The sequence below is a fragment of the Procambarus clarkii genome, chromosome 10, assembly GCF_040958095.1.
Source record: "Procambarus clarkii isolate CNS0578487 chromosome 10, FALCON_Pclarkii_2.0, whole genome shotgun sequence".
Taxonomy (NCBI): Eukaryota; Metazoa; Arthropoda; class Malacostraca; order Decapoda; family Cambaridae; genus Procambarus; species Procambarus clarkii.
In genome coordinates, this window is record NC_091159.1 from 34,044,169 (window position 1) to 34,070,376 (window position 26,208).

The 26,208-nt window shown below is 44.6% G+C and overlaps 1 protein-coding gene across 1 annotated transcript; it reads left to right on the forward strand.

The window, feature by feature from the left end:
- The first annotated feature begins 716 nt into the window (after window positions 1-716).
- Window positions 717-1,316, forward strand: LOC138363284 (uncharacterized). Its single transcript, XM_069322297.1, has one exon. It carries the CDS (start codon window positions 717-719, stop codon window positions 1,314-1,316), a length of 600 nt encoding a protein of 199 aa, XP_069178398.1.
- Window positions 1,317-26,208: the final 24,892 nt, after the last annotated feature.

Sequence of the window (26,208 nt, forward strand, 5' to 3'; positions counted from 1 at the left end):
GGTAATATACATTAAAGCACTTTGCATATCATAGTTCGTTGTTGTCAATGTCCTACTGAGAAATACTAGATCAAAGGGAAGACAGGGCCAGATATGCAACACAATACATCGTGTTCAATGCCGCAGAGTCGCACTCTACACTACGAAATAGATTTAACTCTGTTTATACACAACTAAAATGTATATCCCTCTCCCTTTACTCTATTCCAAATACTTCCCTCATATCCCGCACTTATCTTAACTACAGCTCCCTTCCTTACACCCCACAGCTTATAGTTGTAAGAAAATAAGACAGTCAGAAAGGGCAAACACATACAAATATTATGCTTGAGGAATTTGTGGATATAGAAATGGTGGAAGTAGGGAAGCATGCCGTTATCCTCGTCCCAGAAAATGTTTTAATATATTTAGAAAGGGAAAATGTCTTTTTGGACCAACATGCCTGTGTTTCCATCAAACACATGCACAACCGCGTTTGAAAATATCAAATGCCATGACCTACACTGCAAGAAATTCACGTGAAAGGCTCAGACCGCTAGAGAAGCGACACGCAGGATAGTGACTTTGCCGAAAGTCAAATAATTTTGTAGACCCAGAAGGAAGGTTTCAAAAGGTGGAAGAGTGCGACTTACGAGTATTTAGATACTCGTATTTAGATGCATAATAGATGCATAGATAGTATTTAGATGCATAATAGATGCATAGATAGTATTTAGATGCGTGGTAGTGGAAGTGGCAGAAGGAGCCGTAGGCACTCCAGTGTCACGGCTGCTACTGCACCAAGCAACACGGCTGCTACTGCACCAAGCAACACGGCTGCTACTGCACCAAGCAACACGGCTGCTACTGCACCAAGCAACACGGCTGCTACTGCACCAAGCAACACGGCTGCTACTGCACCAAGCAACACGGCTGCTACTGCACCAAGCAACACGGCTGCTACTGCACCAAGCAACACGGCTGCTACTGCACCAAGCAACACGGCTGCACCAAGCAACACGGCTGCTACTGCACCAAGCAACACGGCTGCACCAAGCAACACGGCTGCTACTGCACCAAGCAACACGGCTGCTACTGCACCAAGCAACTCGGCTGCACCACGACAGGCAACACGGCTGCACCACGACAGGCAACACGGCTGCACCACGATAGGCAACACGGCTGCACCACGACAGGCAACACGGCTGCACCACGACAGGCAACACGGCTGCACCACGACAGGCAACACGGCTGCACCACGACAGGCAACAACTATAGATCAGAACAAGTTCAAGATGGTCACAAATAATGGACCTTCCTCGCCATTATTTATGTAACCATAACCTGAGCTTGTAAAAGCATCTTAATCACCTTCAGTGGTTAAGTGCTTAATAACACACTAGTTTCTTTAGAAGCTATCTTATCCTGTCAAAGTAGGAGAGACATAGATGTATGTATATGTATGTGTGCATGTGTATAATATATATATATATATATATATATATATATATATATATATATATATATATATATATATATATATATATATATATATATATATATATATATATAATGAATTTTGGAGAATTGATTTTTGAATTACCATCAACAGTGAAAAGAAACTTAAGAAAGATCGAGAAAATTCGTGTCAGAATTATTAATCTTACTTTTTCGGCCATATTTAATAATATATGTATATTATATATCCTGTATATATATATATATATATATATATATATATATATATATATATATATATATATATATATATATATATATATATATATATATATTTTAAAGTTTGTGAGGGTACCACCTCAGGTGCCAATGTGGGGACCCATAGCCTCGGAGAAGAAAATAAAAAGTATTCAGAGGAGACCTTGTGGTTTCTCACTGAACACTAATATTATCTTCTCCAACCCCCCCCCCCCCCCATTCTTTTGTATGTACACATATATATTTACTTTATTTGAACTTTGTTACAAAAAAGGAGTTACATATGGGTTACAAAGATGGTTATCATAGGTTGTCGAGTTCCTCCAGCTCCTCAGATGGCGGGCAGGAACCCTGGATGCAGTGCGCATTTCCCCTCTGTATCGCCACACTGAGGCGCTGGAAAAGAAAGCTTGCAGCTCTCGGGTCCCTTGTTGTTTCAATGAGCCTAGAACCCAGTTCCTTCAAAAAACTGGTAGCACTTTTACCCCAGGCGCCGAGTGTCTCAGAAGCAATGGGGACAAAATTGTAGTGGTGATCCAGTTCTCTATACTTACGGGATTTGGCCGCTTCCCTGTGGGTGGCAGCGCCACCTGGTTGTGCAACACTGAGGTTAATGTAGGTGTTAGCCAGGGTTGATACGCACGTGTAGTCCCATACCAACTGCTTGCCATTCTTCCAGGGGTTCACTGTGATACCATCCGGGCGACCAATAAGAGCATCAGAGTTACGGGGCGTTAGGTAACGGGGCTCTCTTTCAGCTGGGCATCCAGCTGTGGTGAGGCTCCTCTTGATGATGTCGTTAGCTTCACTGTGCCTCGAGTGCCATCCCCCTGTGCTTTGGCAGAGTAGGCCATGGTGGCCGTACCTGTCAGCCACCACCTCGTCGCAAATACACCTATATCTGGTGTGGATTGGGGCAGCAAGGCGGAGGGCCACAGCAATTCGGAGGGCGTGTGGTGTGAGACGCGTGCCAGTTGCCGACATTGGGGTTGCTAACAGGAAGTCCCCTGCATGTGGTGCTGCTACTGCTGTGAGGCGAGCAATGTCGTGTTGTGTTGTTGCAGCACCCAGGCACTCTGCAGCAACTTGGTCTACAATGGGGCCATCCCAGCTGGATTGCTTGTGGGCTTTTGGGGATGGTGGTTGAGGTGATTGGCCTGCACGAGAGGCCCACTCTGTGGCACAGCGTGTAAAATTGGGATCATGTACACCTGCCAGCTGATGTAAGTGGGCAGGTAGAATTTCCTTCACAAGGTCGTCGGATGCTGATAAGGAGGACAGGAAGGCTGGAACAGCGATTTGCGTTGCTGTTCGAACTCCGAGGCCCCCAAGTCTTACGGGAAGAGAGGCTTGTTTCCACTGTAGGTCATCGAGAGAGAGGTTAAGGGCTTTTTCTAGCATTGATTTCAGTAACCGGTCATACTCACTTAGTTTTTGGCTACTGTAAGATGGTGAACACCTCAGAAAGTAGGTTAACCTGGGGAGGGACAGACATCTGGTGATGAGGTAGAGTGCATCATGAGCATCAATATCCTCAATCCTCCCATCCATCCCCTTAAGGTCGGCGATTTTCTTATCAAGGACCTCATCGATGGCTTTCAACCCCAGGGGAGCTCCTAGGAGTGTGCTGTCTTCAGGTTTAGTTTTATGGATATTTGGCAGAAGACCCTCTATTCTCTCTACGATGCCCTGGTTGGAACATATTATTTCACATTTAGAAGGGTTCAGGGTGAGGCCTAAAACTGCACCTTGCTCCTGGATTTTTCTGATGTCCTCCAGGAGGGAGTCTTGGGAACCAGCTAGGGTACCATCATCCAAGAACCAGATGTTAAGCTCGCTGGACAGGACCTCTGTGACTTGTTTGATGACTAAGCAGAAAAGGAGAGGAGCGAGGGGGTCACCCTGTTGGACGCCTTCTCGCGAGTCAATTTCATGTTCGATGTATATACTGAGATATATATATATATGTCGTACCTAGTAGCCAGAACTCACTTCTCAGCCTACTATGCAAGGCCCGATTTGCCTAATAAGCCAAGTTTTCCTGAATTAATATATTTTCTCTAATTTTTTTCTTATGAAATGATAAAGCTACCCATTTCATTATGTATGAGGTCAATTGTTGTTTATTGGAGATAAAATTAAAGTAGATATATGACCGAACCTAACCAACCCTACCTAACCTAACCTATCTTTATAGGTTAGGTTAGGTAGCCGAAAAAGTTAGGTTAGGTTAGGTAGGTTAGGTCGTCGAAAAACAATTAATTCATGAAAACTTGGCTTATTAGGCAAATCAGGCCTTGCATAGTAGGCTGAGAAGTGAGTTCTGGCTACTAGGTACGACATATATATATATATATATATATATATATATATATATATATATATATATATATATATATATATATATATATATATGTGGAAACTGGACAGAATTGCATTTCACCTTTGTAAACGCACATTAATGACGCTATGTAAGAAGACACCTCGAACACTGTTTATGGAGGACAGACGTAAACTTGTGTATTTATATATGTAGGTTAGATTAAAAATTTAAAAGCTCTACAATCACTTTCTGCGGTTGATTGTTCAATAAGTCACTAAACTATATGTTTAACAAGTCTCTAACCCCCGTCTATGGAGGACAGAAGAAAATGTATATATGCTGGTTAGCATTGTAAATGTGTGGCCACGTCTGTGGTGGAAAATAATAATAATAAAATAAAAACTCCATTATTTGTGACATATTGAACAAATAGAGTAAAATCACTTATCTTTGCCAACTTGTAATGACTAAAAGCAAGATGCCATTCATAAATGGCATCTACCCAGTTTGAGATGGAGAATAGCAATGAATGAATGAATTATCAGGGGGAAAGCGCCAAGCCATTACGACTATATAGCACTTGGAAGGGTCAGGATAAGGATTTGGGATGGGACGGAGGGAAGTAATGGCGCCCAACTACTTGGACGGTCGGGGATTGAACGCCGACCTACATGAAGCGAGACAGTCGCTCTACTGTCCAGCCCAAGTGGTTGGACTGGAGAATAGCAAACAATAATACAATAGCAAGACATCGACCTGGAAATAACCAACTACAGATCAGAGAATCTGTGTCAGTAGTCAGATTTGTGACTGTCACAAATTTCCGCTCAAGCGACATACAACAAAGTAAACAAGGAACGAAAATACTTTCGATTTGATCTTTACAGTGAAGACATAATCAAGACCATTACAGTCTCAGAAACTCCATATGCAGATCACAAGCTCACTGGAGTTGAAACTGACATCAATACTCGTAGTTTGTCCAAAAGGATTAACAAGTGGGAAGGGCTATTCCATACATGCAGATTTAACAATAAGTGGATCGACTGGTCAGCGTAAGCATAGAGAACTCAAACATCAAATGAGAAGGCGTCTTAAGTACCGAAAATCTCCCGCAAGGAATTGAACACTTTACCGCCGAGTCTGCTTCAAATACGTTCCTTTGCAGAGAGACAAAAGGAGTACCAATTTAGCAAGAGAACTCAGACGTAAGCAGACACAAATATCCAAAAAAGAACAATAAATCTAAACAGCGATATATAACATTTTTCAGAGATATATTTAGATTTAGAAATCTAAAAGGCGCTTCAGCTGAAGCGATCAAAGCAGACTGAAGAAATGCAAATGGAACAGGAAGGTATACAAGAGATATAAAGAAATCCAAAATAATTTTTCATTTATGCAAAATCAAAACGAAAAACACCCCCCAGAATTGTACCTTTACTTACAAGTGAAGGGTCATATACACAGAGGACGACAAAGAAATCATTGAAATCCTAAAAGAACAGTATGAGGCAATGTTTACCACCAAAATAAGGAACATTGAAAATTGAAGATCCAGGTAGTTTCTTTATGAACGACATCCAAAACTCTGACAATATAACTGATATTAACACGATTACAGCAGACTTCGTAAGCTAGACAACATGCCCATACACTCGACCTCTGGTCCCGACTCGTGGATTTCCATATTTATGAATAAATGTAAAGTACCAGTAGCACGAGCGCTCAGTGTTGTATAGAAACAAGGCATGAATACAGGGAAGGTACCAGAGGCACGTAAATCAGCAGAAATAGCTCCTTGCTACTAAGAACGTTGCAAAGCACTTGCAAAACTATAGAGTGGTCGCTCTGACATCACATATAATTAAAGTTTTTGAGAGAGTGATTTAGAGGAAAAATTTCCAGTTTCGTGGAAAACAACGAACTTCACATTTCAGGTCAACAGATTTGAAACCAGTAGAGCAATTACTCAACCATTATGACAAAATCCCGTAAACATTAGAAGAGCAAAATGCAGATGGACTTTGCAAAAGGAAAGCAAAATACTTTTCTGTTTGCAAAATATTTGTATTTTGCAAAAGCGCGGACTTCGCAAAAGCATTTGATAAATTTTATCAAGGAATGACAGCCCATAAAATGAGATCATTAAGAATAGCAGGTAAAGTATGGCGATGGATATTCAATTGTCTGTTAAACAGAATGCAAACAGCAACAGTCAATAAAACAAAACCAGGTCGAAGCCCATTGAAATGTTCTGGACACCAGGGCACAATTCTCACACAGCTGGGTTTTCTCATTCTTATATCTGATATAAACAAACTGCAAGCTGGAATTAATAAAATCTTCGATTTGCCCACAGAAAATGACATGTGTAACAGCGATAAGTTCCAGATACATAGGTATGATTAAAATTAAGAACTTAAACAAAATACAAAGTACAAGACATAATCAGTTCTCCTTATAGAAGAAAAACATGTAAAGGATCTGGGAATCATGATGACTGACGACCTGACGTTTAATGAACATAACCGAGCAAATATAGCGGCGGCCAAGACAGTGCTAGGATGGATTATGTGAGAACCTTCAAATCCTTGAATCCCATCGCAATCCTCATATTTTTCTAATCCTGCACTTCTCCTTTCAGACCAGGACAGATTTTTATATGGAGAGATTACAAACAACATATAGGACAGTCGACAAAGCATCTAAATTATTGGTACCTTCTCAAAGCTCTCATAATGGACTCTCTTGAAAGAGGAGAAATAACCACATTCTAAATACATTGAAGATACTGGATGGCCAGGTCTCAAATTTACTACAGTAAAATAACATACTGGAGCACATGATATGGTAGGAAATGCGGAACAGAACCAGCGAAGACTAGAGGTGCCACGGGCACCATCAGGGAACACTGTATGAACATTAGCGATTCACAGCTGTTCAATATGCCATCAACAAACATAAGATATATTGGCGGAACACAGGTACACGTGTTCAAGAAACAGTTTAGACATTTACGAGCCAGAAACACACATCCGCTGTCTAAATAAGACTAAAATGAGTAAAACTTAAAGGGCCAGCCAGAGGCTTAGGGGCAGCACAAGGATATCCTTAAAAAACCTAATGGTGAAGATGAAGGATTGAACAATATCATCAAAACCTTTGATTGTGATAATGAGGGCTTGAATGTTGAACACCATTTACTGAATACAGGTGAGATACCAGATACCATTGACGAAGATGACGGATTAAACTGTACCATTAACGCCTTTGGTGATGACAAAGTTGGCTTGAACATTACCATCAACACCATTAGTGGTGATGATGGCTTGAATAGTATTATTAACACTATTGATGATGTCAGCTTGATCAACACCATTGATGGTGATGCTTGAACAGCACCATAAGCAATATAGATGATGATGGCGGGCTGAACATCATCTACATCAGTGGTGGTGATATTATCAATTAGCACCACAATAGTTAGCACTGTAGAGATGATGATGAGAGAGAGAGAGAGAGAGAGAGAGAGAGAGAGAGAGAGAGAGAGAGAGAGAGAGAGAGAGAGAGAGAGAGTGTTCACAGAGGTGTGTTCTTGGCGTCTGGCGCTCCCTAGCAGTGATTTGGTGACCTCAACGCCATCATATGAAGTGATCCTAGTCCCTGCCTGGTTCCACACACACACACACACACACACACACACACACACACACACACACACACACACACACACACACACACACACACACACACACACACACCCTCCCCCCCCCCTTCCCCCGTTAGCTGCTGGAGATCTCTATCTCTAAGTACTCAGCTGTTTAACAAACTAGCTATTAGTTCCTTCCCTCGTGATGCCTCAGACTAGAGACGATCCTGCGAAAGATTGCAAATGGCGGAATATTAGTGACTTCCCCCCCCCTCCCCCGGAGCCACTGAGGTACCCACGTGTTTGGAATCACCGGGTTGCTCGCTGCAGGCGCGTGCATGGGGGGGGGGGTGGGAGTGGCCTGCGCAGGCTATCACGCAGGCAGGCACGCAGGCAGGCAGGCACGCAGGCAGGCAGGCAGGCAGGCAGGCAGGCACGCAGGCAGGCACGCAGGCAGAGCACGCAGGCAGGCAGGCACGCAGGCAGGCAGGCACGCAGGCAGGCAGGCACGCAGGCAGGCAGGCAGGCAGGCACGCAGGCAGGCACGCAGGCTGCCGGCAAGTAGACTAGCGTGCGGAGGTTGGGTCGGGCGGCTCTCTCGGCCTGTTAGCGCTGACCTGATAGTATCGTACCTCACGATTCGGCTATAGTGCACTCATGGTGGCTGACCGGTCGCTGTGAGGCGGCCTCCCTCTCTTCCTCCTCCTCCTCTACCATGAAGCACTACCCTCGGGACACCATGATCAGCCCTCAGTGACTACCATGGACACGAGGAGCGTGTCTGGGGATGGCTTTCTAACCGCGTCTTCCGGTAAAGGCGCAGGGATATGCTGGGGGAAGGTCAGCGTGGCTCACACCAATCATCCCTACACACGCACATGGGTAAGGCACACGCGTGCGCGTCTATAATGCACACGCACGCACACACGCACGCACCTGAGGTGGATAGGAGGGCGCGCATCTGCGATAGATACGGCCAAAGAGTCACAGAACGTTCGTGTGGTATGCCTTTCTTGTACTGACACCGCAAGCCACTTTCAGACTCTTAGTTCTCTCTAGAGATCACCAACATCTTTCTTACGTCTGAACTTCCTTTCAGATGTCATCCATTTCCTCTCAGACATCGTAAGTCTCTTTTAGACTTGGAACTCTTCCAGGTAGCTGTAGTTTCTACCAGGCGTCGCCCGTCCCTTCAAGACGCTGCCAATGTACTTCATAAAACAATAAGAATAAACACAACTACAGAGGGCGTGTTGGCCCATAGGGGGGGGGGCAGCACCTCTTTGTCCCAAGCTATTCTCACTCATATATATATATATGTCTATCCTACGCTTGAAACAATCCCGCGTCTGTTATTTCAGTAATTTAATTTAATTTACTAGATAATCCTTTTGACATTACCTGACAATTTAAAATGTCCTAAATCGGTGTTTTTTTTATGATATCGTCATCCCTTTCAAAGAGTCAAAGTTATCATATGTCAGTATTTAGACATACGCTACACTCTCTGCCAGAGGTAAACCATTTCTATTAAGACGCCATTGTTCATTTTTTTTTTTTAGACGTCTCAGACGTTTCTCTCGATTATCAGTCTTCTCTGAACATCTTAAGCCTTTTTGAATCGGAGCACAAATGGTTCTGGACTTCTTATCCTAATCCAAATATGGTCAAACTTGCTTAATTCAAATTAAAAACAATATTCAAGTAAAAGTACATACATCAAAGATGAGTTACAAACAATTATCCGTTTCTCGTTATTATCCAACTTGTCCTCTCAATTAATGGTTTGGCGCTTTTCCCTGATAGCTCCCTTCCCCTTCTGCTAATCAAAATCAGTTAACACGTCTCATTTTGTACGTTCTGGTCCCCCAACGTACAAAATGCAAAGTACTATTAAAAAAAAGCGACTCACACATTTCCACATATTCCACGCCTCGGTAGGTTAGGTTTGATGGGTTGCTCGGGTTGGTACGTGGCGGCAAAGCAAGAGAACACGCTACATTATCACCTTTCTGTAATTCTTAAGTCTTGATAAAGATCTTGGGGCCGCTTCTCGGACGCCTGCCGCTCGCCAGGCTTGGCCAAGACTTGCGCCGGTCTGACTCAGACGCCTCAAGCTTGATGAATTCACGCTCAAGAATTATCATAAAATGTGTTCCAAGATAATGGAGAAGAAAGATCTCGCTATTATATGAACAAATCCACAAGGGCCGTGACGAGGATTCGAACCTACGTCCGGGAACATCCCAGATACTGCCTTAATCGACTGAGCTACGACAGTCGATTAAGGCAGTGTCTGGGATGCTCCCGGACGCAGGTTCGAATCCTCGTCACGGCCCTTGTGCATTTGTTCATTTGATGCATCACGTTAATGTGATCTCTGTGTGTAATCTCGCTATTAACAAATTAGTCTTTGTGACTGAAAAACTCCCTGTAGAAGAGGGCGATGGATTTGTCATTGGCTTCATGAAATCCAAGTGAATGAAGACATAAATAAACGCTAGACTAATGAATAAATCACCGTTATTAACGAATTTAGTGTGAAAAGTGTGAAAGAGAGACCTAACACACGAATAAATCACTGCAGGTAACGAGTTTAGTGTGAACAGTGTGTAAGATGGTGTCGCAAATTATCCGTTTCCCGGGAGACATGTGTACACGTGCTGGACGAGGCCCTGACGCAGGTGTAAGTGGAGGACAGGTGTATATTATTCTCCTCGCAGGTGTTAAACAGGGGCCCCGGACGTAAATAAATAATCACCTGCCTTGTCCTCGTCAGGGAGCCTTAACGAGGCGGTCAGCCACGTCCTTCAGGACCCTCACCAGGAATTATGAGCTTTTAAAGACTTCTGATTAGAACTCTTCAGTAATGTGCATCCTCCTAAGAAAGTCCTGAACGTAGTTAAGAATATAGGACAAGATAACTATTTAACAATACTCTTTCAAGCTATCAATAAACTTGGGGGTTGCGGGGTGGGGGGGGGGGGCGCCTGAAGGTAACTTTCACTCATCTGAAGTGATTAGCAAAATATTATATTTTGAGCTGCCTCAGGTCCCGTCTCCTCCCCCCCCCCCCCACTACTCCTTGAGTGTGTGTGTGATGTGCAAATATTTCAAGGAGCACCTTTAAGCTGTAAATACTTGAGAAATCAGGCACAAAGTGTATTGTGTGGTGAGGCAGGTGTGTGTAGGAGGTGAGGCAGGTGTGTGCAGGTCGTGAGGCAGGTGTGTGCAGGTGGTGAGGCAGGTGTGTGCAGGTGGTGAGGCAGGTGTGTGTAGGAGGTGAGGCAGGTGCTGAGGTAGGTGTGTGCAGGTGGTGAGGCAGGTGTGTGCAGGTGGTGAGGCAGGTGTGTGCAGGTGGTGAGGCAGGTGTGTGCAGGTGGTGAGGCAGGAGTGTGCAGGTGGTGAGGCAGGTGTGTGCAGGTGGTGAGGCAGGTGTGTGCAGGCGGTGAGGCAGGTGTGTGCAGGGAGCGTCACTCCTGTTCTGATGTAGGAGAAGAAGACGGTAAGAATAAGCGGAGGAAGAGCAGGAGCAGGAAAAGAAGGAAGAAGAAGGAGGAGGAAAAAAAGAACAGGTTTTAGAGGCATGAAAGAGAGCACTTAAAGTATCTGGATGGAAGTAGTAAACAAGTAAGCACCAGGTACCTGAGAGAGAGAGAGAGAGAGAGAGAGAGAGAGAGAGAGAGAGAGAGAGAGAGAGAGAGAGAGAGAGAGAGAGAGAGAGAGAGAGAGAGAGAGAGAGAGAGACAGAGAGACAGAGAGACAGAGAGACAGAGAGACAGAGAGAGAGAGATAGACAGAGAGAGATAGACAGAGAGACAGAGAGACAGAGAGACAGAGAGACAGAGAGAGAGAGAGAGAGAGAGAGAGAGAGAGAGAGAGAGAGAGAGAGAGAGAGAGAGAGAGAGAGAGAGAGAGAGAGAGAGAGAGAGACAGAGACAGAGACAGATTTAACGCGACGCCAGGGTGAGCTTGACAGCTGGAGTCACCACTTAGCCACCATAACTACAACAAAGAGCCAGCAATAGCAGGAAGACAGGACCTGCTAAACTAGCCAATAGGCCGGACCGAGTTGTTAGACATACCGTTCAAATATATTCTCCCTGGAGCCATAAGTCAGATTGTAAGTTGAATCATTAAGAAGTAATAGAGTCTTAAGACAATCACAAATATACTTGAAGGAAGGCAAGGTCTCATGAACACACAAACATGTCGACATGAATATTAAACTTATTGAGCTGCAAAAAAATATATTTCCAACCACAAGGACAAAGCTACCAGCAGCTACCAGCAGCTACCAGCAGCTACCAGCAGCTACCAGCAGCTACCAAACAGATATACAAAAAGAAATCCAAACGGGTTGACTAGAAACGACCAATCTCCACCAGTGGTTGACTGGAGACGTCCAATCTCCACCAGTGGTTGTCTGGAGACGTCCAATCTCCATCAGTGGTTGACTGGAGACGTCCAATCTCCATCAGTGGTTGACTGGAGACGTCCAATCTCCACCAGTGGTTGACTGGAGACGTCCAATCTCCACCAGTGGTTGACTGGAGACGTCCAATCTCCACCAGTGGTTGACTGGAGACGTCCAATCTCCACCAGTGGTTGACTGGAGACGTCCAATCTCCACCAGTGGTTGACTGGAGACGTCCAATCTCCACCAGTGGTTGTCTGGAGACGTCCAATCTCCATCAGTGGTTGACTGGAGACGATCAATCTCCACCAGTGGTTGACTGGAGACGTCCAATCTCCACCAGAGGTTGACTGGAGACGTCCAATCTCCACCAGAGGTTGACTGGAGACGACCAATCTCCACCAGTGGTTGACTGGAGATGGCCAATCTCCGCCAGTGGTTGACTATAAACGACTAATCTCCACCAGTGGTTGATTGGAGATGACTAATCTCCACCAGAGGTTGACTGGAGACGTCCAATCTCCACCAGTGGTTGACTGGAGACGTCCAATCTCCACCAGTGGTTGACTGGAGACAGGCCGGTGGTGGTAGTAGTGCTCCGAGGCCCAGCACGACCCCTCTGTTTTGGCCGACCACAAGTCGGAGCCCGGGAGGCGAGGTCCCACCTCCCATGTGTCTGTGACAACGTTGAACACGGCACTAATATATTAGAACACAGGTCGCAGGCCACAGGGACCTGTGGCCGCTGGGCGCTGATGGCTGAGTGGACAGCACGCAGGATACGTAGTTCTGTGAACCGGGGATCGATTCCCGGCGCCGGCGGAAACAGATGGCCAGGGTTTCTTTCACCCTGATGCGCTTGTTACCTAGCAGTCAATAGGTACCTGAGAGTTAGACAGCTGTTACGGGCTGCTTCCTGGGTTGTGTGTGGAGGGAGGGGGGGGGGGAAAGAAGTTAATTGATTAACAGTTGAGAGGCGGGTCGAAAGAGCAGAGCTCAACCCTCGCAAGCACAACTAGGTGAATACAACCCGCTGGTCTGGGGCAGAGCCGACGAAGTAGGGCTTCCGCAGAGCCCAGACCAAATGTGCTGTCAGGTCTCCTTCAACTCGGGGGAAAAGAGGAGATTCTGAAGGAGGAAGAGATGGTGTAGAAAAGAGACCAAGGGCTTCGTTCGGAGCCCCTGCGAGTTCGGGGGAGTTCGAGGATAACTCAAACGTGTCTAGTTCTTTTTACAGGTTCTCCAGGAGGTGTGGAAGCTGGGTGGGTGGCCAAGCCTTGTTCACGGCTGACCAAGGTCAGATAGGGTCAGATTTATACAACTTTCAGCAACAGAAGGACAATAAACTGGAATGAGAATCCTTCAGAAATGAACTTACTTGGCACAGGAGAACAGTAAAGCAGGCCCGTGTATTATGGGAAATTCGCGTACAGAAGTCAGTAAAATGGGCGGGAGTTTATATACCAATAAAGTGTCAAGTGTTTACACACTGACAAGGACCTGTATGATGAGGGTAACACACACACGACGTTCCCATACAAGAAAAAGTGGAGCCTTTCACACACTAATTAAGAGGAAGACATTAACTCATTAATATAGATGGAGGCGACCACGCGCTAATTAATAGGAACTCGCTCATAAACTAGTGAAGAGGATCACGTTCACACACTGAGAGGCGGAGGTACACGCGAGCACACACACACACACACACACACACACACACACACACACACACACACACACACACACACACACACACACACACACACACACACACACAAGACTATGTGTCTGTGTGTGTGTGGCTAAGACTGGTTGCACACCTGGAGAACATTAGGTTTGTAAACAAACATCAACATGGGTTCTGGAAAGGGAAATCTTGCCTAACAAACCTTTTAGAATTCTATCATAAAATAACGAGGCTAAAGCAGGACAGAGAAGATTGGACAGACTGCATATTTCTGGACTGCCAAAAAGCCTTTGATACAGTACCACACATGAGATTGTATTTCAAACTTGAGAGGCAGGCGGGAGAAAGCGGAAAGGCCCTAGCATGGATAAGGAACTACCTAACAGGAAGGAGCCAAAGAGTTACGGTAAGGGGCAAGAAGTCGGACTGACGAACAGTAACGAGTGGAGTACCTCAAGGATCGGTGCTGGGACCAATTCTATTTCTAATATACGTTAATGACATTTTACAGGAGTAGAGTCATACAGTCGATGTTCACGGATGACGCAAAGTTAATGAGAAGAGTTGTGACAGATGAGGATTGTAGGATCCTCAAAGAGGACTTGAACAGGTTGCAAAGATGGTCAGAGAAATGGCTACTGGAGTTCAACACGAGCAAATGTAAAGTCATGGAACTGATATTAGGTGATAGGAGATCGAAGGGACAGTACACAATGAAGGGGAACTGCCTACCTGTAACGACGCGCGAAAGAGACCTGGGAGTGGACGTAACACCTAATCTATCTCCTGTATCACACATAAATACGATATCGACAGCAGCGTACTCTACACTGGCAAAAGTTAGAACATTATTCAGACACCTAAGTGAGGAGGCATTTAGGGCGCTTTACACTGCCTACGTGAGACCAGTTTTATAGTATCCCGCGCCATCATGGAGTCCCCATCTGAAGAAACACATAAGGAAACTGGAAAAGGTTCAGAAGTTTGCAACCCAGCGTTACCAGGGATTGGGTATGAAGAGCGCCTGAAGGAACTGAGCCTTACGACATTAGAAAAAAGAAGGGAGAGGAGAGATATGTTAGGAACGTATAAAATACTCAGGGGAATTGACAGAGTGGAAATAGTCGAAATTTTCACACATAATAGTAACAGAACGAGGGGACATGGGTGGAAGGTGGAAACTCATATGAGTCACAGAGATGTTAGGAAGTTTTCTTTTAGGGCGAGTGTAGTGGAAAAATGGAATACACTTAAAGTGCAGGTTGTGGAAGCAAACTCTATTCATAATTTTAAAACTAGATATGAAAGGGAAATAGGACCAGAGTTATTGCTGTAAACAACCGATGGCTCGAAAGGCGGGATCCAAGAGTCAATGCTCGATCTTGCAGGCACAAATAGGTGAGTACACACATCACTAGCTACTAAATTTCAACTCAGGAAAGTGCAAAGTAATGAAATTAGGCAAAGGAAGCAGAAGGCTTAACACCCGGTACCATCTGGGAGGTGAGATCCTGCAAGAGTCAAATAGAGAGAAAGATCTGGGGGTTGATATCACACAGAACCTGTCCCCAGAAGCCTACATCAAAAGGATATCATCAGAGGCATATACTAGATTGGCCAACGTAAGAACTGCCTTTAGAAATTTGTGATTCGAATCGTTCAGGACCCTGTATACCACTTATGTCAGACCAGTCCTGGAATATGCAGCTCCAGCCTGGAGTCCATACCTAGTTAAACACAAGACAAAGTTAGAGAAGATTCAGAGGATTGCCACCAGACTAGTCCCGAAACTGATAGATATGAGCTACGAGGAAAGGCTAAGGGAGCTGAACCTCACATCCCTGGAAAACAGAAGAGCAATTGGAGACATGATAACCATCTACAAAATTCTCAGGGGAATTGACAGGGTGGACAAAAACAAACTCTTTAGCACAGGTGGAACACGAACATAGGGACACGGGTGGAAACTTAGTACCCAGATGAGCCACAGAGACGTTAGTAAGAATTTTTTCACTGTCAGAGTAGTTAATACATGGAATGCATTAGACAGTGATTTGGTGGAGGCTGACTCCATACACAGTTTCAAGTGAAGATATGATAGTGCCCAATAGGCTCAGGAATCTGTAAACCAGTTGATTGACAGTTGAGAGGCGGGAGCAAAGAGCCAAAGCTCAACCCCCAGCAGGTACAACCAGGTGAGTACACTACTCCTGCTGCACCCGTCCACACTCTCCCTCGGAGGTGACGGCTCCGTCAGAGACAGGGACAGGCCCTGCAGGAGTCACAGTTGCCAGCTTCTTCGCTAGTCAGCGCTACGCGCCTCTCAACACCACCAGAACATCCAAAATAAATCACTTCCCTCAGCGACATTTAGAACTGTCTTCCGTTGTTGCATATTGTCTCAAGATATATGCAAGTAAAAGTGCCTAATTTGCTCAATAATGACTCGCAACCAAAGATGTTGATTACGTCACGCGCGACTGAATGTCAACAAAGATGGCTGCCACCGTCCAAAGCTTCAACTCTGAGCGCTTTACACTCGCTTGAAGGAAGGGGAGGATTACAAACCCACGTTATCCTAATCCTCCTTTCTTATTCTTCGAGACGTACAAATTACACCTTTTTGTGTGTATATGGCCCACATTTCCGAGAAAGAGCTCGTGAAAGTGTGATGTTTTGTAGGGAACAAAAGAGAAGAAGTGGGATGGATAGAGCGTAAAGGATGCTTGTTGATGCTGCTGCCGGCGGATGCTGGCGACGAGATGTGCCCGGTACCTGATCCTCTGGAGAGAGAGAGAGAGAGAGAGATTGAAAGCATTACGAAGAATGGTCAATAACATTTTAAGGTATACAAGCAGATATGAAAGCCAACAGAGAGAGTGAATGAGAGAGAGATATATAGTTAAAACGCTAGAGACAGAAAGTAAGGTGAGAAAGTGGTGAGAAAGGTGAGAAAGTGGACCACTTGAGAATAACGTGTTGTCACCAAACAATACAAACATTCCAGCGCTGAAGAGACTTTCAAATACCAACCCTACAAGGCGTAATAAAACGCGGCTCAAACACAAAAATCTTTCTTATAATCCACATTACAAAAAAATGAAACCCTGGAAAATCCTCTTCCTGTCAGAAAATCTTTCTCTGTAAGAATAGCCTTTTCGTTCTAAACAGGGGTTCACTCCTCTCCGCCAAGACCCCGTCATTTCCGTCGGGGGGGGGGGGGGGGGGGGGGAATGTGCAGGCCAGGGCAAGCGGGGGGCTCTAATCCCCTCCCCCCTACCTGAAGATCCTTACTTTCTCTAAGCTTCCTTCTGGCACTCTTTTCTTTAACTCATTCTCATTATGTCTATCTTTCTGTCACTCCGTCTCTCTGCATGCATGTATGTCTGTCTATATGTTTGTTGTATCTGTCTGTCTGTGTTTCTCTCTCGCTCCGTCTTGCTCCCTCTCTCCCTTCTCACCTTTCTCACAAAAAACTCTAGTAAGTGGTGGCAAATGAACTTGTCATCGGCTGAGCTTAGGTTGGTATTATGCTCCTGGCTGTATAGATGGTCTTTGGAGCAGGGAAGAGGAAGGGATGGGGGTTATATGGCGGGGGGGTTATATGGGGGGGGGGGGTTGTATGAGGGCAGAGGGTGTGGGGGGGGGTGGAGTTTGGCGCATGAGGGCAGATGGGGGCGTTGAATGAGTGTCAGTATACTCCGAGTATGTAAGCCTGTCACAGGACCCGCTATGTAAGCCTGTCACAGGACCCGCTATGTAAGCCTGTCACAGGACCCGCTATGTAAGCCTGTCACAGGACCCGCTATGTAAGCAATATATAGTATACTCCCTAAGGGGAGTAATGGGCTCCCCCTTAGGAGTGTTATTTGCTAATTTTTACATGGGAACCATCGAAGACAGGGTCTTCAGTAGCAGACAAAAACCAATTGTATATTGCCGTTATGTAGGTGACATTCGTCATAGTAAAAGACTCAGACGAACTTATTGATCTAAAAACCCATCTAGAGAGAGTCAATACTCCGATTCACACATGAAAATAGTGAAAATAACAGTCTACCATTCTTGGATGTACTAATAACAAAAACAGGAACCTCTTTAAGCACCAACGTATATACCAAGCCCACCAACATAGGATTATGTCTGAACGGTAGAAGTGAGTGCCCCCAAAGATACAAAGCCAGTGTTTTCAATGTTTATATTCGTCGAGCGCTTACCCACTGCTCCGAACGGAGCAACGTGAGTAGAGAGTTTGAAAGAATAACACAAGTATTGGTGAACAACGGATATAGCAACACGGAAATAAACGCTGCTATAAGAAGACAATTGGACCGATGGTATAATCCTGAACCTAGAACAGAAACCACAATACCTCCAATAAAATTATATTACAAATCAACCATGCACAGAGAACATAAAAAAGAAGAAAGAATAATGAAAGAAATAATCCGTAAAGGAGTAAAAAGCACTACTCCTAACCAAAACATAAACCTGATAATATTCTACAAAACCAAGAAGACTACCGACCTCCTTATCAAAAACAGCCCGAAGCCGACGGAGAACCCTCTACAGCAGTCAAGCGTTGTATACATGTACACTTGCCCCCACGAAGGATGTAACCTTCAATCTAAGTACATAGGTATGACGTCGACCAAGCTGACGAGGCGTTTGACCTGTCATCTTCAATCCGGAGCCCCCAGGAATCACATGAGACAAGCCCATGACATCACCCTAACAAGAGAAATGTTGAATAAAAACACTTGTATAATAGACAAAACCCAAGATGTAAGATTACAAATTCTTCAGTCAATTCACATAAAAGTAGAACAACCTACGATAAATACTCAAATTACGGAACTATTCACTCTACCCACCATGAGAGTAAGAACAACACCAGAACGTCAAGATGCTAACATAGAAGACACTGGTCGACAAACAGCGCCCACTATGCTTGATTAATCTTTGTGTGTACCCTATTTAACCTTCTGATCCTTAGCTTCTTCTTCTTCTTCTTCCTCTTCGTCTACCCTATTTATACCCTTTGTTTACACCTGACCCCATTGTTCGATCCATTTATATTCACCTGACCCATTATTAGTATAAAATAGAATGTTCTGTACTGTAACATCACTTGAGAATGAACCATGTAAGTTCGAAACGTCGTGCGATTTTATAATAAATGTAATACATTCTTCAGTTATTTAATTCTTTTCTTCACCTTAAAAACAACATGACTTTTGGTGAACTCTTCTTCCAGCTGAAACTTGATGCAAGAGCATTAGTAAGAGGGATAGAAGCCCTAAATCAGAAAATAGTAAAAACGGAATATGCTGTCATATTCAATGACATATATATATATATATATATATATATATATATATATATATATATATATATATATATATATATATATATATATATATATATATATATATATATATATAAAATATTTATAATCGATGTTCCCTTCGGGAATCTTAATTTTAAGATGAATAGGAAAACCAGGGATATACTGAACATCTTGTATCAGAATCTTTACTTTAAAAAACATAACGTTTCGAATACTTCTCGTATTCATCATCAGATCTAAAAGAAAAAACAGAAATCACAGTCAAATAGCTGGTAAACAAAGAATCATTTTAAACTACAATATTTCATCTTGTAGTTTAATGGATTTTAAATTAGTTTTAATATATGTGACAGTTAATAAGTTTTATTTGTATTGATCACTTTAAGTGCGCTTAAGTGTTTTGCTTTTTAAGCTTTTCCTTTCTTTGATAGGCAATTATATTCAGTATGAGTTCTTTGTTTACCAGCTATTTGACTGTGATTTCTGTTTTTTCTTTTAGATCTGATGATGAATACGAGAAGTATTCGAAACGTTATGTTTTTTAAAGTAAAGATTCTGATACAAGATGTTCAGTATATCCCTGGTTTTCCTATTCATCTTAAATATATATATAAATATATATATATATATATATATATATATATATATATATATATATATATATATATATATATATATATATATATATAATCTTTAATATGCAATGAATTTAGTTGATAGGGCACTTGTGTGTTTTCAGTGACGAAGAGAGTGATGGAGGGGGGAGAGGTAGAGAGGGAGATGAAAGTGGGAGAAAGAGAGATGGAGGTGGAAGAGTGATGGAGCAGGGAGAGGTAAGGAGAGGGGGGCGCATTCCTAGGGCGGGTGGGCGTACCGTGAGGGTGGAGCTCACACACGTTCTCCCACCCTCCTCCCTACTCTCCCTTTCTTCTCAACACTCTCGTCTCCCTTTTCTCTACTCTCCCTCACTTTCCCCAGCCGCACTCTTCCTTACCGTCTCATACTCTCCCCAAGTCATCTCGTCTAACCTCAACTCATTCCTACTACCCCTCACCTAACCTCTACTACCCCTCACCTAACCCCTACTACCTCTCACCTAACCCCTACTATCCTTTACCTAACCCCTACTACCCCTCACCTAACCCCCTACTATCCTCAACTCATTCCTGACAACAACAAGAACATCCAAAGACAACAAGGACAATTATGGACACCATGGACATCAAGGACACCATGGACAACAAAGAAACCACGGACAACAAGGACACCATGAACAAGGACAGCATGGACCACAAGGACAACCTGGACAATAAGGACATCATGGACAAGGACAACATGGACACCAAGGACAACATGGGAAAAGTTGTTGTGAAATCCAGGAGCCTTGAATAGGCATTAGCCAACAGAATCAAGCAGCATAACACTTAACAAATGACGGGTGAAAGGTGTGTGGAGGTTACACGACACCTACCAGACAACCTCCACGTATCGGGGGTGAGGTTAAAGAGGTTAAAGTCAGCTGTATCACGCCCAAGCTAAGCGCCAAGGGGGCCCAGAGACACACTCAAGATGTTACACGACCAAAGATCACATCACTCCAAGCATCTATACCACCTGTACGAGCCGCTTAGGTCTGTGTCACCTCTTGTGGTGACTTAATCTTCATCAGTCAATCACCCCCAAGTTAATGTTCCTGTCAAAAGCTACATGGAAGAAGTGTGATTCGTTGTTCTTGTTTCTAACTGGTTGAAACAAGGAGATTCCGGTTGCATGTTGATATAACGCCTATACGTTATATAGGCGTTATAGGCCCCCCACCCTCCCCCCCCCTATACATTCAGGGGGAGGGTGGGGGGGGGGCAAATTAAGGCTTTGACTAAATTCACGTGGAGAGTGAACTAGGTCAGGCGTGGAGAGTAGAGGCGAGGTCATTGATGAGTGAGCCGCGGGCCCAACAACACCTCTTCCGCCTGTGGCAGCGCGACGACAAGCCAAGCCAGCGTGTGGGGGGACAACTGTGTGTGTCGTCGAGTCGAGACGAGTCTGTAGTGTGTGATATGGAAGATTAGCCGGGTGTGTGTGTTGGGGGGGGGGGGGGTTGTAGTGACGTGACGAGTTCAGAATATACGTGGAGGAGAGTTGTGGATGGTGACCACATAGTCCTGGCTGGCTAGGGGCAGCCAAGTCAAGAACAGTTGGGTATCGATGTAATGTTAGTATAAATTATAAAGTAACTAGAGTAGGTTTTAATAATTACATTATATAAGGTGACTGGGGCTTGAGTCACATATTCTCACTTGTGTTTTAGTTCAGCCAATTGGTACGTGTTGAGAGACTAGTAAAAGAGTACAGTATTTGAGTCAATTATCTCACCATGATAAATTCTTTATGGTTTAATGAAAATTGATAAGTTCAACACAACAAAGACACCATGGACAACAAGGATACCATAGACAACAAGGACACCATGGACAACAAGAACACCATAGACAACAAGGACACCATGGACAACAAGGACACCATGGACAACAAGGACACCATGGACAACAAGAACACCATGGACAACAGGAACACCAAGGACAAATACATTATAGACAACAAGGACAAAAAGGATAACAGGGAAAGCAAGGACAACAAGAAACAAGGACAATCAAGACAACAATCAGGAGGGAGCTGGCCAAGGTGGCCACACGTTTACTCTCCGTCAAATCCATAAACTAAGCTTCCTTACGTGGTCTGGGGGGGAGGGGGGGGTTAAAGTGGGGGGAAAGTGGGGAGGAAGGGTCTGGAAAAGTAGGGGGGGGGGAGGGAGAAAGAATAAGGAAGAGGGAGGAAAGGAGAGGAAGGGAAATAGTAAGGGAAGAAGAAAAAGAGTGGAGGGGTGAGTGAGATGGAGAGTTCCGGAAGGAAGAGGGAAGAAAAAGAGGGGAAAGAAGGAGGGGTAGATGGGGGGAGACAGAGACAGTAAGGAGAGTGAGGGAGAAATGAAAGAGGGAGATGATAAGGGAGGTAGATAAGGTTCAGGAGAGAGTAAGGAAGATAATAAGGAAGGGAAAAGGGAGAGAGAGAGAGAGGTAGGAAACGGGGGGGGGAGGGAGGAATTATCAAGGAAAAGTGCCAAGCCATTACGACTACATAGCAGGAAACGAGGGATAAAGGCAATTAAAGACAATTTAGTGACCAAACTCGGCAATCTGGGCGCTCACACCTCTCCCTTAGTCTCTGTCTAAAGTGTCTCTCACTTTCCTTTGGCTCTTTAACTTCTTTTACTCAGTCGCTCTTTTCGTTCCCATCTATTTTTGTTATCTTTAGCTTTAAATGCCTCCATTCTTTTTTTGTCTTTATTATTCTCTTCTTAATGATCGCTTTCTTTCTATCCTCACATGTTTCCTCTCCTCTTTCTTTATTTCATTTACCAGACCTTCTATATCTCTCTCTTCTCTCCTTTCCAATCACTCTCCTCTTTAACTCTTCCTTTGGAATACTTAAGAAACAACAGACATAATAACACTCCACGAAATACATTTACCTTAATTCTTGTGTTCTTATGCAATATATTTCTATTACATCGATTTCTGTTTTGTGTTCACGTATTTAATACCAAGCTTAAACATACTAGTACAGGATAGTAGTATGCTTACTATACTTAATGTTTAGCAGGAGGTCAAACTACAACAGTCTTTTACATGCTTTTAGTTCTTAATTAGAAACCTGTCATAAGAAGAAAGATTAACAAAACTTAAATTACATTCACTGGAAAGGCGAAGAGTTAGAGGTAACATGATAGAGGTTTACAAGTGGATGAATGGACATAACAAAGGAGGATATTAATAGGGGTATTAAAAGTATCAACACAGGACAGAACACGAAACAATGAGTATAAGTTAGATTTAGTAAAGACTTGGGTAAAAATACTGGTTCGGTAACAGGGTTGTTGATTTGTGGAACCAATTACCGCGTAACGTGGTGGAGGCGGGGTCCCTCGATTGTTTCAAGCGTAGGTTGGACATGTATATGAGTGGTATTGGGTGGTTACAAATAGGAGCTGTCTCATATGAGCCAATAGGCCTTCTGCAGTTACTCTTGTTCTTATGTTCTTATGTTGCTGAAGAACTGCTTTCGCGGGCGAGGCCGAGGCGCTGGCGAGGCCAAGGCGACGAGACGCTGGCGAGGACAACCCGACGAGGCGCGAGCGACGAGGCGCTGGTCGGCCTCATCTCCGCCTTCTGCAAGTCAACCCACCGAGGCGTCTCCCGGTGTCAGAAACCGGGAACATCAAGAAAACGCGCTGAACCCCCTAAAAATAAAAGGAAAAAGATAGCGCGAGCGGCTCTTAGTCGCTAAGGTTAAGCCCCGAGTCCTTCCAGGCATTCCCTGTGCTCACTCCTCTCGATCTGTCGCCCGGGTCGCGGCTTTGGCTTCCTTCGCAGCTCGTCTGGAAAACACCCTACCCCCCCCCCCCCCCTTCATGCACTTATAACCCAACGTATTCTTGTTTTTTAACGCCGTTATTAGTGTTAGTTTACAGGGAAATGGGGCCTGATGGACGTTTTTTGGCCGGGGTGGGTTTGAGGAGGTGGAAGGTATCGTGGGTGGGGAGTGGGTGTTGCGGGCGGGGGGTGGGTGTTGCGGGCGAGGGCGGGTGTCGTGGGCGGGGGTGAGTGTCGCGGGCGGGGGTGGGTGTCGTGGGCGGGGGTGGGTGTCGCGGGCGGGGGTGGGGGGCCTGGTGCTCTGTCAGCCAGACAGAGACGGTAAGCGAGCCATCTTGAGGGGGTGTTGAAGCCTCCATAATACTGGTGAGGGCGAGGAAGGAGAGGGACGGGGGGGGGACGGGGGACGGGGACGGCAGGCACAAAGGATCCGTCCTCGGGAACCCTCATCGGAGGACAGAAATGGGTCGTGGATCCACTCTCGACATTCTTGGATTTGTCCCTCTCTTAGAGCCACTTCATCCACCACTAAATGCCTGTCTGCACCAGCCATGCTTCCTTCTCTGTAACCACAACAGCGTGGTGTATTTTGGCCATTTATTCCACTTTCATCGCAGCTATTCCTCCACCATTGACTCGGTCTCCCTCTATCCACCCTGTCATTCCCTCTATCCACCCGGCATCGCCTTCTATTCACCTATACCACTCTTTTCACTATTATTATTATTATTATAATTATTATTATTATACATGATTAACTATTTGTTAACGTATTAACGTAATTCGTATTAGACATTCATTTACAATATATTTGACCTGTGAAAGCGACTTTGGCAAAACCTGTCGCGTCTTTTTGAAGATACGAGCGTCGTCTGTGGTCTGATTGGGCTTGGGAAACATCTGTCTGGCTCTCATTATTGTCTGTCTGGCTCTCATTATTGTCTGTCTGGCTCTCATTATTGGTACCTCATGTTTGGTCGTCCTTAATAACATAATAAGATACGGTGGCTGGAGGAGCAAATATACGAAATGGAGACAAACGACAAGATTTTTTCCGGGTGCTCTTTATTTATTTCTACGAGAGTCTGCGTTCTGACAGTTGCTCTAGAGGCTGCTCTACAGCAGTGGGAACCAGTGTTCTAGAGGAAGGTAAAGTATACGTAAGAGTAAGTTGGCTGTTGATAGTTAGACGAGTGTGTTTGGTACGTTGTGCGTCGGCTTTGTCCAATGTTTTATTGACGTTGTGTCTATCGTTTATTTCCCGTTATTTTTTTTTACATAACATACAGTTATTCCTCATTCACGCTCCTTGTCCTTCTTCCTCATTCATGTCCGGCGTCCATGTTCTTCATTCATGTCTGGCGTCCATGTTCTTCATTCATGTCCGGCGTCCATGTTCTTCATTCATGTCCGGCGTCCATGTTCTTCATTCATGTCTGGCGTCCATGTTCTTCATTCATGTCTGGCGTCCATGTTCTTCATTCATGTCTGGCATCCATGTTCTTCATTCATGTCTGGCGTCCATGTTCTTCATTCATGTCTGGCGTCCATGTTCTTCATTCATGTCTGGCGTCCATGTTCTTCATTCATGTCTGGCGTCCATGTTCTTCATTCATGTCTGGCGTCCATGTTCTTCATTCATGTCTGGCGTCCATGTTCTTCATTCATGTCTGGCGTCCATGTTCTTCATTCATGTCTGGCGTCCATGTTCTTCATTCATGTCTGGCGTCCATGTTCTTCATTCATGTCTGGCGTCCATGTTCTTCATTCATGTCTGGCGTCCATGTTCTTCATTCATGTCTGGCGTCCATGTTCTTCATTCATGTCTGGCGTCCATGTTCTTCATTCATGTCTGGCGTCCATGTTCTTCATTCATGTCTGGCGTCCATGTTCTTCATTCATGTCTGGCGTCCATGTTCTTCATTCATGTCTGGCGTCCATGTTCTTCATTCATGTCTGGCGTCCATGTTCTTCATTCATGTCCGGCGTCCATGTTCTACATTCATGTCTGGCGTCCATGTTCTTCATTCATGTCTGGCGTCCATGTTCTTCATTCATGTCTGGCGTTCATGTTCTTCATTCATGTCTGGCGTCCATGTTCTTCATTCATGTATTCCGTTCATGTTCTTCATTCATGTCTGGCGTCCATGTTCTTCATTCATGTCCGGCGTCCATGTTCTTCATTCATGTCTGGCGTCCATGTTCTTCATTCATGTCTGGCGTCCATGTTCTTCATTCATGTCTGGCGTCCATGTTCTTCATTCATGTCTGGCGTCCATGTTCTTCATTCATGTCTGGCATCCATGTTCTTCATTCATGTCTGGCGTCCATGTTCTTCATTCATGTCTGGCGTCCATGTTCTTCATTCATGTCTGGCGTCAATGTTCTTCATTCATGTCTGGCGTCCATGTTCTTCATTCATGTCTGGCGTCCATGTTCTTCATTCATGTCTGGCGTCCATGTTCTTCATTCATGTCTGGCGTCCATGTTCTTCATTCATGTCTGGCGTCCATGTTCTTCATTCATATCTGGCGTCCATGTTCTTCATTCATATCTAGCGTCCATGTTCTTCATTCATGTCTGGCATCCATGTTCTTCATTCATGTCTGGCGTCCATGTTCTTCATTCATGTCTGGCGTCCATGTTCTTCA